General features: G+C 42.7%; 1 protein-coding gene across 1 annotated transcript; it reads right to left on the minus strand.

Annotated features, from left to right (window-relative positions):
- On the minus strand, positions 1 to 12,070 carry LOC311135114 (neuroepithelial cell-transforming gene 1 protein-like). The gene is made up of 13 exons (XM_084169002.1): positions 11,752 to 12,070; positions 10,918 to 10,984; positions 7,791 to 7,853; positions 7,522 to 7,587; positions 6,831 to 6,938; positions 6,433 to 6,603; positions 5,024 to 5,086; positions 4,843 to 4,939; positions 4,476 to 4,552; positions 2,712 to 2,969; positions 2,364 to 2,534; positions 1,929 to 2,115; positions 1 to 1,626 (listed from the first exon to the last, which is right to left on the minus strand). The coding sequence occupies exons 1-13, from the start codon at positions 11,889 to 11,891 to the stop codon at positions 1,244 to 1,246; spliced, it is 1,851 nt and encodes a 616-aa protein (XP_084025128.1). The 5' UTR covers positions 11,892 to 12,070; the 3' UTR covers positions 1 to 1,243.
- Between the last annotated feature and the right edge of the window lie 5,513 nt (positions 12,071 to 17,583).

Consider the following 17,583-nt stretch of genomic DNA (forward strand, 5'->3'; position numbering starts at 1 on the left):
TTCTAGCAGATTTTGCCTCGCATAATCTTTAATTGGTCTTTCCATTTTCAGTATCCATACCAAGCATTCCAGTGATACTTTCCCCTCTCTTTGCACACAGCATAACTTGTTGATCGTTGTTCTACTTATGTCTCTCACACAAAGTTCTCAAGAGAACTCATTCTGAAACCTTACTTTCCCACCATTAATTCAACTCAGTTGCGGTCCAATTCTCTACCCTTCTCCCTAGGTTTGCCCTCGTACACTACACTTTGCGCACTCTCCCTCGCGGATTTAAAAGGAATGGACTGGTTTAAGGAATACGGTAGAAACTCCCTTCAGCCATACTTACACTAATCCAAGACTTTTAAAAATGTGTGAGGAAGTGAACGAGTGCACACTTCTGGGTGAAGGAGGGTAGAGAATCAACCCACGAGTTACCAAGCCTTCTCCTAACAACATACTCATTTCATCCTTTGTCTCCACAGACAGTTGACAAATATTAGCATGTCGTCTACACTGTGTACACTACTGGAGATCAACCTCAACACATGGCGCTGCATGGAAAGAGAGCCTGCATCCCAAATCGCACCCCATTCCCTATATAGGGTACTACTTTTGACCAGGCCACATAGGGAGTCATTTGGGGGACACAGAGAAATGGCTCAACAAAACCATTTAAAAAACACTAACCAAGGGACACACTGACCAACCCAGTAGAAATGATTACTTAAATCAAAAACAAGTGGTTAATAAATTCCAGTTCCAATCAACATATATTTCTTATTTTAAGAGCTAAAACAGTGCTATTTTGTATAAAACAGAGTTAGTCATTTAAAAAAACCTAATTCACATAACCGCTGTAAACAGATGTAAAACATTTTCAGTCACATTGGTTGGCACATATCATTTCCCTTGTAAAGTAAACCAATAATTCTTTTTACTTTAGGAAATTTACAGAACTCTTCAATTTCATTGGTTTACAGTGCACAGATTGGACGGTTTTGACATAGCTGCTACATGGTCGTCATGGTACATCACTGCTATTTTCAGACATTCTTCTATGCAAATTCACTACTTGACAGACAGGTGCCATGGAAATTCACGAACAAGTAGGCTACACATTAATATTACAAATACGAAGTCCAACATAAAACCATAGAGAAGAAGACAAGGTAGAAAAGATGGACAGAGCAGTGAAGGTATACACGTGCTGGACATCCCCCCCCTGGGCTCCATGGACTCCTCAGTTCCGGTCTCTCTCCTAAACGCCGGTCTCTTTCCTCCTGCGAAGCTGACCACGGCTCCACTCTCTTTTCATTTTACTTGAAGAATCAGACCGGGGGAGTGCCTCTGTGCCTTTACACCCTCGGATTGGATCACCGACCTGGGAACAGTCGTTCTCATCTGCCCCCTCCTCGACCTGGACCATATCGGACATGGACACCACAGAAGAACGACGCTTGGCCCTGGTCGTAGCCTCACTGTGCTGATCTCGGAGTGGTGCCCTCTGCTTTTGGGGTTGGGCGTCGACGGCGCTCCGGAGACAGTTGAGCCACTGCTGCTTGTGGAAGACGTCGTTGACCTGCAGGGTGTGAGACTGGCCGTGGGTCGGGTCCAGGGAGGTCACGCGGAACACGTTCTTAGCTGGAGAGAGAGAGACAGACAGTCAGAAACAACGCAGATTATATAAACTGCTGTTCATCGTAAACACGTCCACATAAAACACCTCCTAAAGTACAACTCCTTGGTCTCAGTACCTTTCCCAAATGTATCATGAACGCAGTAAAATGTAGGTGGAGTTAACGCCACACAGGATATTGTGCCAGCAACTCACAAACTGGGCATTGAGTCCTGAGTGCAGAGATCTTCTCCAATGCATTTTGAGAAGGACACAAGGAATTGAAGAAAGACTAATTGAGACAATTGAGTCCCAGACCATAACTCACCTTTCTCCCCCTGGCTGAAGGCCCCTCTGAAGGACCCTCCCATGCGTACGTCTCCATCCTGTAGGTCCTCCAGAGCCAGGTCTCTGATGGGGAGGGGCTGACGGTACACCTGGTAGCAGCTCCGCTCGTTACGCGTCACCGGCCGCGTCAGCACCAGCAGCTCAGAGAACAGGAACACGTGCAGCTTCTACACAACACACGGAGTTAACGTAACAGGCCTATTACTGCGAAAGCACTTTGTGACAACTGCTGATGTAAAACACGCTTTAGAAATACATTTGATTGGTTGAAAGGGGGGGGGGGGTCAACTTCACAATGAGAAGAAAACCAGAAAGCCTGGTTACATGTTAGTTGGGGGGGGGGGGGGCATACAGCCGTACAGAATAGGTTGTACTAACGTACGGGATAAACTGTGTGTGTCTAAAAAACGCTCACCGAGCCACTCTTGTTGCGTAGCTCTCCGTGACAGAGCAAGGTCTTGCAGTTGTCGATGAGCGGGTCTCTCTGCCTGTCATCCAGATACTCCAGCTTATTAATGTAGTACTGACACTCCGACTCTCCCTTCCTCACGTTGATGTCAGACAACACACCCTGGATGATGGTCATCTGGAATCACAGTATTACACTTCGGTCAAGTCAAAAGAGATTTAGAATAAATGTATTATTCTATTAGCATGTATGGGTGTACCATTTGCAACTTTACGATGTGTCTGATAAGTGTGTGTGTGTGTGTTGATGTCAGTGAGCAGCTTTAGTAGGGTCGTGTGAGTGCGCTCTACAAACCGCTTTCTCCAGGCAGGGTACATCAGGGTGGTCTGGCGGGGTATGCCTCAGTATCTCTCTCAGCAGTAGGGGGTATTTGACCAGCCGGCTCCTGGGTATATCCAGGAAGCTCCACAGGTCCAGCTTCCTGCTGAAGGGAGACTCCAGGCAGCGCTGCAGGAAGTCCTGCACCCTCCGGTCCTGCTTCTTCTGGTCCAACAGGGCCTTGGCGGCCAGCTGGTTACTGCAATAGTCTCTGTAGGCATTAAGACCTGGCAACTAGAGGAAGACAGAGGGGTCATGAAGATGAGTCTACATATTCTCTTTTCCTTTCCAAAAAAAATAAAGAAATGAAAGAAAATGAGTTTCATCCCTGTATGCATTCAGACAAGGAAACTTGGAAGAGAAGAAGGTGTCATTTTCAGATCATGAAAATGTCTGTTTTTTGCTTTATAAGCCAAAGATGAGAAGAAAATCAAAGATGGCAGCTGACTCCTCTCTCTAAAGACGGGGGAAAAAGATCAAAGATGGCAGCTGACTCCTCTCTCTAAAGACGGGGGAAAAAGATCAAAGATGGCAGCTGACTCCTCTCTCTAAAGATGGGGGAAAAAGATCAAAGATGGCAGCTGACTCCTCTCTCTAAAGACAGGGGAAGAAGAAAATCAAAGATGGCAGCTGACGCCTCTCTCTAAAGACAGGGGAAGAAGAAGATCAAAGATGGCAGCTGACGCCTCTCTCTAAAGACAGGGGAAGAAGAAGATCAAAGATGGCAGCTGACTCCTCTCTCTAAAGACAGGGGAAGAAGAAGATCAAAGATGGCAGCTGACGCCTCTCTCTAAAGACAGGGGAAGAAGAAGATCAAAGATGGCAGCTGACTCCTCTCTCTAAAGACAGGGGAAGAAGAAGATCAAAGATGGCAGCTGACGCCTCTCTCTAAAGACAGGGGAAGAAGAAGATCAAAGATGGCAGCTGACTCCTCTCTCTCTAAAGACAGGGGGAAAAGAAGATCAAAGATGGCAGCTGACTCCTCTCTCTAAAGACAGGGGAAGAAGAAGATCAAAGATGGCAGCTGACTCCTCTCTCTCTAAAGACAGGGGAAAAGAAGATCAAAGATGGCAGCTGACTCCTCTCTCTAAAGACAGGGGAAGAAGAAGATCAAAGATGGCAGCTGACTCCTCTCTCTAAAGACAGGGGAAAAAGAAGATCAAAGATGGCAGCTGACTCCTCTCTCTAAAGACGGGAAGAAGAAAATCAAAGATGGCAGCTGATTCCTCTCTCTAAAGACGGGAAGAAGAAAATCAAAGATGGCAGCTGACTCCTCTCTCTAAAGACGGGAAGAAGGAGATCAAAGATGGCAGCTGACTCCTCTCTCTAAAGATGGGGGAAAAAGATCAAAGATGGCAGCTGACTCCTCTCTCTAAAGATGGGGGAAAAAGATCAAAGATGGCAGCTGACTCCTCTCTCTAAAGATGGGGGAAAAAGATCAAAGATGGCAGCTGACTCCTCTCTCTAAAGACGGGAAGAAGAAAATCAAAGATGGCAGCTGCGGATGAAGGCAAACGGGGGTTGTGAGCATGACACTGGGTCTACATTTCATAAACAAACACATTAATTCTAAATGTTGGCGATGTGAGAACGATTTTACATTTCAAGTTTATTTGCGATGTGTAATTAATACATTGGAAATCTTACTCACTCGAGCTCTCGCAATAAAAATAGCCATAAAGAAATATACAAATACACATAACATCCAAAAACCCGATACACAAGAGGCGAGGCACCTACCCAGTCCATGACGATCTGTCCAATCTGACCCACTGTTCCATTAGGGCCGGTTCCCTTTGCAAGCTTATCCAACAAGTCTGTAACAAGGAGAAACGTAACCATCAGCCCTCTATTTGAAGAGGAGATTTATTTTCAAATAGTCTGTCTGGTTTAGTAGCTGTCATACGGCCATCTGTTGTAGCCACCATCTCAAATAAAGAGTTGGCAGCACTTTCGACACGAAGGCTTAGGGCTGGGGTCAATTCCATTTCAATTTAAGAGGTAAACGGAAAACCCAACTCCAATTCTTGAAACTAAAGGAAATGTTAATGAACTGGAATTGACCCCAGCCCTGGTGAGGCTGGTAGTGAACACAAAGACCTAGTACCTTCATGAAGTGGAATGTAAGCATCCAGATCTCCAAATATATGAGTTAGCTCCTCCTCCGTCATGATGGAAAGCTTCAGCATGGGATCGTGATATGCCTGTTGAACAAGAAATAAAGCTACAGTCAATCAGCTTTATGAGAGGAAGACAGACAAACTTGTTCATTTAATCATTTATTGTACCTTTCGTGCCATTTGGAGGTCTTCAATAAGGTCCTGTTCTCCTCTGGATAGCTCATGAATGGCCTAGAGAGAACATGAATCAAGTTGTTTATAAGGCTTGCCGTTTCCAAATTCATAATCGATTACATACCAGACAAAGAGTACATGCCGAACTCCGACACAAACAGCTGACTATAACATCAGACACAAACAGCTGACTATAACATCAGACACAAACAGCTGACTATAACATCAGACACAAACAGCTGACTATAACATCCGACACAAACAGCTGACTATAACATCAGACACAAACAGCTGACTATAACATCAGACACAAACAGCTGACTATAACATCAGACACAAACAGCTGACTATAACATCAGACACAAACAGCTGACTATAACATCGATCCCCTTACTACATATTAGGGCTGGGCGATATGACCTAAAAAAAGTCCTATATATTTTTGTTGTTGCTGCTAGCGGTACCTGGTCTTATTTTCCAGAATCAATGTTCATTGATACTCACGTTTTAGTAGTATCGTTTTAGTAGTATCTGCCCTGCACGCAATTTGAGGAGTTGAGACATAAAAAGGGTATTGTTAGAAAGGTTATCTTCTCCTCTCTACAATAAAATAATGTCGCAACAATAATGTTTTTCGGTGTCCATATGACCAATTCTGTTAGACCAAAACCCAAATGGCGAGTTGAAACCGCTTGTCAGAGAGGAAGAAGTGATCTCTCATCTTTGTTGCTGTGAGTGGCAGGGGAGGGGCTTGGCGTGTGGGGGAGGGGCTTGGCGTGTGGGGGAGGGACTTGGCGTGTGGGGGAAGGGCTTGGCGTGTGGGGGAAGGGCTTGGCGTGTGGGGGAAGGGCTTGGTGTGTGGGGGAGGGGCTTGGCGTGTGGGGGAGGGACTTGGCGTGTGGGGGAAGGGCTTGGCGTGTGGGGGAGGGGCTTGGTGTGTGGGGGAGGGGCTTGGTGTGTGGGGGAAGGGCTTGGTGTGTGGGGGAAGGGCTTGGCGTGTGGGGGAAGGGCTTGGCGTGTGGGGGAGGGGCTTGGTGTGTGTGTAAATGGGAAGGTGCACACAGCACAGGAGCAAGACCGAAAAGACAACATGAGAACAAGAGGACATAAACACTCATAAAAACAACAAATTAAAAGAATAAACGTGAATCTTGCGATACAGGCATTTGGAATATCTGGTAAAATGATAAATTAGAATTATTCAAATTAATTCACTATATTGCCCAGCCCTACTACCTCTACTATAATAAAGCAATAAAGCATGATATATTGGGATTATACCATGTTTGGCACAACACATTATCTATAAAAAAAGTCATTGAACTATGATGATAACACATGTGCTACAGTTGTGTGTATATATATATATATATATATATATATATTTTTTTTTACTGCCTTGCCTCCTGTCTCTTGATCTCTTTGGTGGAGAAGGTGCTCTTCTGGTGAACGTCCAGTGTTTCGGACCACAGAGTGCTGTTTCTGCGTTTGGGAGGTGTTGGGCCCGCTGCCTTACTGCACGACTTCCGGGACGCACCCGGCGACTTGCTGTCACCCCCACGCAGTGACATGTTCTGAGGACGTGAGTAAAAAGTTAGACATGCCAGAGTCCGTCTCGGCTTCTCTGTCCGTGCCCCTCTACTGTCAATCTCCTTCTCTATAACTTCCTGCTGTTCAATAAACAAAAAAGCACACAAAAAAAGATCAGAGAAAAAAAAGAAAAAAAAATCTACTACCAGGTCAAATGCCATTGGCTTCTGTCTGGAGTTATTACGGCGTAATACAGGGGAATATACTGTACCTGGATGGTTTGACCAAAGCGTCGGACAGCTCCATTCTTGGAAGGGGAGATCAGGTTAGCCAGAGATGACACCCGGCTCAGTGGACGCACGCGCTTGTTACTGGGCTCCTGGAAAACAGAGGAGAGAAATGACTTTGAGTTCTATCAGTGTTATGGATGGCAATGATGACAATCTGAATTCATACCAGGGGACATTACTAACAACCCTATCGCTTTGTTTTACTCACCATCTCACATACAGATAGATATACACATGGCAAGTGTATACATTTATTCATCGTCAAATCAAATGGTATTTGTCACATACACGTGTTTAGCAGATGTTATTGCGGGTGTAGCGAAATGCTTGTGCTTCTAGCTCCGACAGTGCAGTAATATCTAACAAGTAATATCTAACAATTTCACAACATATACCCAATACACACAAATCTAAGTAAGGAAGGGAATTTAAAAATATATACATATATGGACAAGCAGTGACAGAGCGGCATGGACTAAGATACAGTAGAATATTATAGAATAGAACGCAGTATATACATATGAGATGAGTAGTGCAAGATATGTAAACATTATTAAAGTGACTAGTGTTCCATTTCTTAAAGTGGCCAGTGATTTCAATAGGCAGCAGCAGCCTCTAATGTCATCATCATCATCACAGTTGTAGAAGAAGCCTGTGGGAGCATCGACTTACTTTGAGGTCAAAGCTGGACAGACTGACTGTGTCCTCATCCTCCTTTTTCTCTGTGCGTTTTCTCTTCTGTAAAAAAGGTACCAGAGCAGGCTCAGACTACAGTCAGTGACTCTCACAAGCCCGTTTGGAAAAAGAAGCAGCATATTGCCTACTGGTGTGCTGTAAATAAATATTTCACATGAGGAGGGAGGGGGGGGGGGGGTCAACGTGTGATGGCAAGTGTTTTAATAATAAGAAATCTTGTAACATCTGGTGGAGCCTTGGCTTACTTTGAGGTCAAAGCTGGACAGACTGACAGTGTCATCATCCTTGGGCTCTTTGCGTTTTCTCTTCTGTGGGAAAGGTAAACGCAAGTACAGAGTGAGTGTGTTCCTAACCTTCACAAGACTTAAAATATGTATATAAAGTGCCTTGCAAAAGTATTCAGACCCCTTGAATTTCTTCACATTTTATTGTGTTACAAAGTGGGATTAAAATGGATTTAATTGTCATTTTTTGTCAACAATCTAAACAAAATACTCTAATGTCAAAGTGGAAGAAAAATTCAAAAAATAAAAGATTAATCAAAATGTAATAACTAAAATATAGTCGTTGCATAAGTACTCAGCTCCCTGAGTCAATACATGTTAGAAACACCTTTGGCATCGATTACAGCTGCGAGTCTTCTGGGTAAGTCTCTAAGAGCTTTGCACACCTGAATTGTGCAATATTTCCTCCAAAAATCTTCAAGCTCTGTTGGGGATCATGGCTATACAGCAATTTTCTAAATGTGCCATAGATTTTCAAGGAGATTTAAGTCAAAACTGTAACTTGGCCACTCAAAAACATTCACTGTCTTCTTGGTAAGCAACTCCAGTGTAGATCTGGCCTTGTGTTGTAGGTTATTGTCCTGCTGAAAGGTGATTTCCTCTCCCAGTGTCTGGTGGAAAACAGTCTGGACCTGAAGTGTTTTCCTTTGCTGTTTTTCCCCCCAGTATTACTTTAGTGCCCTGTTGCATACAAGATGCATTTAAAAAAAAATTATATTCTGTTTATTTGTATTCTTCTTTTCACTACAGTTTTTTCCCCCATCACAACCATTGAACTCTGTAGCCGTTTTAATATCACCAATGGTAACATCACTGAGCAGTTTCATTCCTGTCCTGCAGCTCAGTTCAGGACAACTGTATCTTTGATGTGTCTGGGTGGTTTAATACATCATCCACAGCATAATTATTAACTTGACCATGCTTAAAGAGATACTCAATGTCTGATTTGTTATCGTTACCCAGCTACCAATCACTGCCCTTCTTTATGAGGCTTTCAAAAAGCTCCCTTGTAGATGAATCTGTGCTTGAAATTCAATACTTCACCGAGGGACCTTACAGATGTTGTATGTATGGGGGACAGAGGAAGGGTTAGCCATTCAAACATCATGTCAATCCCTGTTATTTCACACAGAGTGAGTCCATGTAACTTATGTGATTTGTTAAGCCACATTTTACTCTTGAACTAATTTAGGCTTGCCTAAACAAAGAGGCTGAATACTTATGCAACAACTATATTTTAGTTCTACATTTTTAAAAAAATATATACACAGGGAGGGAAAAAAGTATTTGATCCCCTGCTGATTTTGTACGTTTGCCCACTGACAAGAAATGATCAGTCTATAATTTTAATGGTAGGTTTATTTGAACAGTGAGACAGAATAACAAAAAAATCCAGAAAAACATGTCAAAATGTTATAAATTGATTTGCATTTTAATGAGGGAAATAAGTATTTGACCCCCTCTCAATCAGAAAGATTTCTGGCTCCCAGGTGTCTTTTATACAGGTAACGAGCTGAGATTAGGAGCACACTCTTAAAGGGAGTGCTCCTAATCTCAGCTTGTTACCTGTATAAAAGACACCTGTCCACAGAAGCAATCAATCAATCAGATTCCAAACTCTCCACCATGGCCAAGACCAAAGAGCTCTCCAATGATGTCAGGGACAAGATTGTAGACCTACACAAGGCTGGAATGGGCTACAAGACCATCGCCAAGCAGCTTGGTGAGAAGGTGACAACAGTTGGTGCGATTATTCGCAAATGGAAGAAACACAAAATAACTGTCAATCTCCCTCGGCCTGGGGCTCCATGCAAGATCTCACCTCGTGGAGTTGCAATGATCATGAGAACGGTGAGGAATCAGCCCAGAACTACACAGGAGGATCTTGTCAATGATCTCAAGGCAGCTGGGACCATAGTCACCAAGAAAACAATTGGTAACACACTACCCCGTGAAGGACTGAAATCCTGCAGCACCCGCAAGGTCCCCCTGCTCAAGAAAGCACATATACAGGCCCGTCTGAAGTTTGCCAATGAACATCTGAATGATTCAGAGGAGAACTGGGTGAAAGTGTTGTGGTCAGATGTGACCAAAATCGAGCTCTTTGGCATCAACTCAACTCGCCGTGTTTGGAGGAGGAGGAATGCTGCCTATGACCCCAAGAACACCATCCCCACCGTCAAACATGGAGGTGGAAACATTATGCTTTGGGGGTGTTTTTCTGCTAAGGGGACAGGACAACTTCACCGCATCAAAGGGACGATGGACGGGGCCACGTACCGTCAAATCTTGGGTGAGAACCTCCTTCCCTCAGCCAGGGCATTGAAAATGGGTCGTGGATGGGTATTCCAGCATGACAATGACCCAAAACACAGGGCCAAGGCAACAAAGGAGTGGCTCGTAAAGAAGCACATTAAGGTCCTGGAGTGGCCTAGCCAGTCTCCAGACCTTAATCCCATAGAAAATATGTGGAGGGAGGGAGCTGAAGGTTCGAGTTCCCAAACGTCAGCCTCGAAACCTTAATGACTTGGAGAAGATCTGCAAAGAGGAGTGGGACAAAATCCCTCTTGAGATGTGTGCAAACCTGGTGGCCAACTACAAGAAACGTCTGACCTCTGTGATTGCCAACAATGGTTTTGCCACCAAGTACTAAGTAATGTTTTGCAGAGGGGTCAAATACTTATTTCCCTCATTAAAATGCTAATCAATTTATTACATTTTTTACATGCGTTTTTCTGGATTTTGTTGTTATTCTGTCTCTCACTGTTCAAATAAACCTACCATTAAAATTATAGACTGATCATGTCTTTGTCAGTGGGCAAACGTACAAAATCAGCAGGGGATCAAATACTTTTTTCCCTCACTGTAAAAAAAAAGGGACAATTTAATTGTAACACAAACAATTTGAAGAAATCCAAGGGGTCTGAATACTTTTGCAAGGCACTGTACATTTCACATGGAAATAAATGAAGTATTTATTTTGTACTGTGTTAAATTTGATTGACTGACTTTGTAGTAATTGAGAAAGACAGATGTTGGTTTGATGTTGGCATTACATCAGTTTAGTACTAGCTACAGTACTACTCACCAGATTGAAGTCCCATGGTGTTCCTGGAGTCAGGAAGGTGAAGGAACTCCCTCTGCACAGTGGAGGTCTACAGGGTGAGAGAGAAAACAGCCAGAAATAAACACTATGAGATATTCATACTGTAACCCAACCAAAATGCCCCTACTTAGGCCGTATGGACTCTTTGACAATCAGATACATACACAAATCATACTTTTGGTGTTATTATTAAGTGTAGACTTAGAGGCAAAGCATAAAACTTTGACCATGACTGAATGTGCATTTTCTCTAAGGTGTTCTAGATAAACCCACCACACCGATATAGAAGAACAATGTTATCTTTTGATGGACTCTTTCCTCAGGAGATAGTAAGCTCAGCATCAGATGCCTCTAAAAGGCTGTGGGGTGGTCCACTGATGTACTGTTATGGACGTAGTTAGCAATCTATTTAGGCTATTTCGACAAATTTGAGACTAATCCAACGTCACATGTGTTTGTCTAAATAAATCAAACGAACTAGTTAGTTACATACTAGTTAGTATAGTCACGGTACGTTTTTAACTAACTTAGCTAACGTACTACACTACTAGAGCGCAATTAAAAAATTATCGCTAATGATGCAGTGTTTGTTTGATAGAGATTAAAACCAGGGGACCCTAGCTAGCTAACGTTAGCTAGTTACCTTAGGCTAGCTAGCTAGTAGCACATGAAAGGCCTACCTGAATCCATATTTATTGAACCATGAATGATTTGCCATGTGATGTGACAAAAATCTGGCTAGCATATCGGGCTAATCTTTAATATTATTAAGTCAAAACACTCATTTATTTATCAATATTACCCATCGCGCCTTACTTTTTGGAGTTGTTGACAGTGGCGGGGGAGGTTTCGGAGCTGACGACCGCTAGGCTGATGGTGGACGTTCTCTTCGAGGAAATCCTTCGACTCTTCGGCTTGTCTTCCACAGATAATTCGACCACCTCCGACTCCTCCATTTTAGAGGTTGGGTGTAGGAAGCTAGCTAGCTAATTCAAAACAATAAAATTATAATGAAACAGCAACGACGATGAAAGAAAGAAACCAATCTGCAGTAAATCCATCAACCCAACCAAAAGTGACGGCGGAAGTTTGAATATGGCGGAATATCAAAGATCGACCAATGAGGAAAACGCTCGAGGATTTAGAGTGGGAGGAGTTAATTGAGTGAAAATAATGTTGAGGAAAACAGGTTGGTGTCTCTCTGCAGTGCAGCTCAGTGAGACGCATGGCCGGATGAAGAAATCAGTGCTGCTGTTAGCAAAAAAATTGGGAGTTGTTGAGAAATTGTTTTATTCTATTGGTTCTACAGACAGATTAGTCTCCTCTTTTCAGCAGTATGCTTTTGCTTTCCAAACTGTACGTTTTTCCCGCGATTGTATTTTGAAATCTGCAAAAGACAAATTGACAGCAGCAACCAACCATAGAAATATAATCCATAGATGGCAGTTCCCATTCAAATCAGGACTGGCATCCATTGCTTGAGTACCCATGATTTTCACATTCAAATTACCAGGGTAAGCGGTTACAAAACCCATCTATGGAGTATATGTCGATGGCCACAACGCAGAAAACTGTATATTTGGCGTGCATGCTGCCCAAACTGCCTCTGCGGTTTTCCCAACTGTAGGCATCATGGTAACTGCCAAAATAAAGGAAACACTTGAGTAAATGAGGGATACAAAGTATTATGGTGTGGGGTGCATTTTCCTGGCATGGTTTAGGCCCACTTGTAGAATCTATGCATTTACATTTACATCATTTAGCAGACGCTCTTATCCAGAGCGACTTACAAATTGGTGCATTCACCTTTTTTTTTGGGGGGGGGGGGGGTAGAAGGATTACTTTATCCCATCCCAGGTATTCCTTAAAGAGGTGGGGTTTCAAGTGTCTCCGGAAGGTGGTGAGTGACTCCGCTGTCCTGGCGCATTGAAGCTGTTCTGGCAGTTTGTGGTGGCCCAACACCCTTTTCAGACACTTTATGTTGGTGTTTCCTTTATTTTGGCAGATACCTGTATGTGCTTGTGATAAAACTTAAACTACAGATATTTTTGTTATAAACTATTGATCCTCTGTGGCTAAATCATGCTCTCTGGTGTATTTTGAACATTGAGAGAGGGCTCCTGTGGTTGGATAAAAAATTATAATAATACAAAAAATAACGTTTATTTTATTTTTTTTCGCTTGGGCCAAGCCCTGACTCACACAATTGACCAGTCACATTTATTTATTCTGCCATTTTTATTTGTATTAATCAGTTACCCAATCAAGGCAGGGCCCCCCAGTTATCCACGTGGCCCCCCTACCCCCTCTCCTCCCCCATCTGATGATTAGCAGAGCGGCAGCAGGCAGTAGCAGGCTGTCTACACTCATTGAGAGCGGGCTACTGAGTCCTCCTGTGGTTGGCTGTTGCAGTAAAAATATATATATATATACAGTTGAAGTCGGAAGTTTACATACACTTAGGTTGGAGTCATTAAAACTCGTTTTCAACCACTCTGTGAAAAAACAGAGTTTAAATGTATTTGGCTAAGGTGTATGTAAACTTCCGACTTCAACTGTATATACTATATATATAATATATACTGTATATATAATATATACAGTACATATTTCCTTTATTATTCTAAAAATGTTTTGCTTCCTCTTGGGCCCCCTACGGGCCTGGGCCCAGGGGCTTCAGCCCCTGCATTAATCTGGCCCTGGTGAGAAGAATGAAAAAAATGATTAGTAAAGAAATGGCTTTTGGTTCATTTAAAGGATTTATTAAACGTCTGATAGTTGACCTTTGCATTGGTACACATGTCATATAGAACACAAGTAGAGATAACGCTGATCCTAGATCTGTGGTGAGGCGCAACCTCTAAAAGTGCATGGGAAAAACACCTAACTGTAGAGTTATGAAAAGTGTGCTGTAAAATGCTTATTTCTTTTCAAATCCGCATCAGGCTCCAATTAATGTTAATTATCTGGCCCTGGACAATGAGCAAGAAGCGTTGAATGAGGGTGGTTGTGGTGGTGGACATGTAGGTCAGTGGATTGTAACAATGTGACATTCCTTTGTCCATTTTAATATTCCATTGGTTCCCAGCTAATATGGAACACTGTTACAGTAACACTGAATACTGGAAGAGAAATTCCCATATATGTGAGTCAGTGAACACTGCGAAGATGATTGATGTCTCTCTGAACAGCACTAGAACATCTCCTGACTGGAAGACACTGTCATGGCTGCTTCACTCTTTTCGATGATGGCCTATGCCAATGTAATCAAATTCAAACCTATTTGTTATTCAAATTAAGAGTTCATAATAATATGTAATACATGCATTTTATACATATTCAAGGTCGATTGAATTTCTCAATGATTGGACCACAGACAGCCGACATTATAATACCGTATACTAGTGCTGCATTTAATATGTTGGAGTTGTTGCCAACCGAGTTTTCAAAAAATCCCATCATTACTCCCATTTGGTCATAATATTGTTGTTTATGAAAAAACAGGATCCATTCTATTGGCTGTATGAGGCAAAGTCAAGGGAATTATGTTAATAAAATCACTTAATATGATTACAGGGCCATCATCACATAGAAACACGTTTAGGACCAACCGTTTGCATGACATTACTTTAAGCCTAGCAGAAAGACCTTAGAGAAAGAAGTCTTCTAATAAAATGTAATCATTCATACCCCAAGGCCGTTTATGAAACAAAAGGACACGTCAGATTTATGAGGTACAGAGAGAACACGCAGTACGTGTTAATACTGTGGTGGCCGTATTTCTCATTTTAATTCAAGGACATTAGAATAGATTAGGGTTGAGGAGAGAAGAACTCATCCTTCCCAAGAACAAAGACAAATGTAGATTTGAAATACCTGAAAACAGACTAGACATGTTTTCTTATGAATATTACATTAGAATGCCAGCATGTGACAGAGAGTGGTTGTGTGCCAAAATGACACCCTATTCCCTACATAGTACACATTAGACCCTATGACTATAGTGAATAGGGTGCCATTTCAGACACAGTCAGTGTTTCATCTGATATTATTCAGCATGGCATTGTCTTTAATAATAATCATATTATGTATTCTACAAACTCTCAGAGACAGTGTTGTAGGCCTACAGTAACCAGAGGCTCTTCAGTATTAGACAAAGAATAACAGCGGATGCTGAAATGTGAAGTATTTTGATTATGTAATCCTGGAGAATAGCTCTTGCATTCATTTCTGCCTGAATAATTGGCTCAGACAAGCAATCAATGCTAGGCCCATCTAGATTTGAGAATGGAGATTAGGAAAGGACATGTTGGCCCTCTGGTAAACATTTTCATATCGCTTGTCGTATTGTAGTTGTACCACAACATGGGAACACGTCACAATAAGTGTTTTGATAACAACATGCAGTTTAACGACTTCCTGACCTGTGGGCCTATAGGTCTGGGCCTTCATTCATAAAGAAACTCAGAGAAGGAGTGCTGATCAGCAAGATCAACTGATCCTAGATCAGCACCTCTACTCTGAGAGGTTTTATGAATACGTGTCCACTGCCCAGGTTTCCGTTATCACTCAGTCAAACCATCTCCTTGGACTCTGCTGGCCGTCCTTTGTGTGTACATCATCATCTCCTTTATGTGTACATCATCATCTCCTTTATGTGTACATCATCATCTCCTTTATGTGTACATCATCATCTCCGTTTGTAGATCATCATCATCATCATCATCATCATCATCATCATCTCCTTTATGTGTACATCATCATCTCCGTTTGTAGATCATCATCATCATCATCATCATCATCATCTCCTTTATGTGTACATCATCATCATCTCCTTCGTGTGTACATCATCATCATCTCCTTCATGTGTACATCATCATCTCCTTCGTGTGTACATCATCAGCTCAGTGAGTCCGTCCATTCATCCCCCTTTAATCAGCCTCTCTGTCTGTCAGGTGAAATATAGAGTCCGACATTGAAGAGCGAGGGGTGTGTGTCTTTATAATGTCAGATAAGACAGTGTGTGTGTGAGTGCAAGTGTGTGTAGGACCGTAACCAGGGTCTGAGTTTTAGTGAATGCTAAAATACTATTTAGAGAACAGCAAAAACAAGCCAAAATGACCCCAGTCATTATCACATTGCTTGCTATATTCACCTCAGTCTACAGTGGGGAAAAAAAGTATTTAGTCAGCCACCAATTGTGCAAGTTCTCCCACTTAAAAAGACGAGAGAGGCCTGTGATTTTAATCATAGGTACACGTCAACTATGACAGACAAAATGAGTAATAAAAATCCAGAAAATCACATTGTAGGATTTTTTATGAATTTATTTGCAAATTATGGTGGAAAATAAGTATTTGGTCAATAACAAAAGTTTCTCAATACTTTGTTATATACCCTTTGTTGGCAATGACACAGGTCAAACGTTTTCTGTAAGTCTTCACAAGGTTTTCACAAACTGTTGCTGGTATTTTGGCCCATTCCTCCATGCAGATCTCCTCTAGAGCAGTGATGTTTTGGGGCTGTCGCTGGGCAACACAGACTTTCAACTCCCTCCAAAGATTTTCTATGGGGTTGAGATCTGGAGACTGGCTAGGCCACTCCAGGACCTTGAAATGCTTCTTACGAAGCCACTCCTTCGTTGCCCGGGCGGTGTGTTTGGGATCATTGTCATGCTGAAAGACCCAGCCACGTTTCATCTTCAATGCGCTTGCTGATGGAAGGAGGTTTTCACTCAAAATCTCACGATACATGGCCCCATTAATTCTTTCCTTTACACGGATCAGTCGTCCTGGTCCCTTTGCAGAAAAACAGCCCCAAAGCATGATGTTTCCACCCCCATGCTTCACAGTAGGTATGGTGTTCTTTGGATGCAACTCAGCATTCTTTGTGGCCTAGCCAGAGGACTGGCCACCCCTCATAGCCTGGTTCCTCTCTAGGTTTCTTCCTAGGTTTTCGCCTTTCTAGGGAGTTTTTCCTAGCCACCGTGCTTCTACACCTGCATTACTAGCTGTTTGGGGTTTTAGGCTGGGTTTCTGTACAGCACTTCGAGATATTAGCTGATGTAAGAAGGGCTATATAAAATAAAATTGATTGAAAATTGATTGATTTGTCCTCCAAACACGACGAGTTGAGTTTTTACCAAAAAGTTATATTTTGGTTTCTTCTGACCATATGACATTCTCCCAATCCTCTTCTGGATCATCCAAATGCACTCTAGCAAACTTCAGACGGGCCTGGACATGTACTGGCTTAAGCAGGGGGACACGTCTGGCACTGCAGGATTTGAGTCCCTGGCGGTGTAGTGTGTTACTGATGGTAGGCTTTGTTACTTTGGTCCCAGCTCTCTGCAGGTCATTCACTAGGTCCCCCCGTGTGGTTCTGGGATTTTTGCTCACCGTTCTTGTGATCATTTTGACCCCACGAGGTGAGATCTTGCGTGGAGCCCCAGATCGAGGGAGATTATTAGTGGTCTTGTATGTCTTCCATTTCCTAATAATTGCTCCCACAGTTGATTTCTTCAAACCAAGCTGCTTACCTATTGCAGATTCAGTCTTCCCAGCCTGGTGCAGATCTACAATTTAGTTTCTGGTGTCCTTTGACAGCTCTTTGGTCTTGGCCATAGTGGAGTTTGGAGTGTGACTGTTT

Source organism: Coregonus lavaretus (assembly GCF_964263955.1).
Source record: "Coregonus lavaretus genome assembly, chromosome: 9".
NCBI lineage: Eukaryota > Metazoa > Chordata > Actinopteri > Salmoniformes > Salmonidae > Coregonus > Coregonus lavaretus.

Bases quoted from the DNA above. Each gene is read 5' to 3' on its own strand.
- LOC311135114 (XM_084169002.1), bottom strand. From the start codon at position 11,891: ATGGAGGAGTCGGAGGTGGTCGAATTATCTGTGGAAGACAAGCCGAAG. The intron at 7,854-10,917 runs GTGAGTAGTACT...CCTTTCCCACAG, and splicing joins CACCATGGGACTTCAATCTG to AAGAGAAAACGCAAAGAGCC. The intron at 4,940-5,023 runs GTACAATAAATG...CTTGTTCAACAG, and splicing joins ACCTCCAAATGGCACGAAAG to GCATATCACGATCCCATGCT.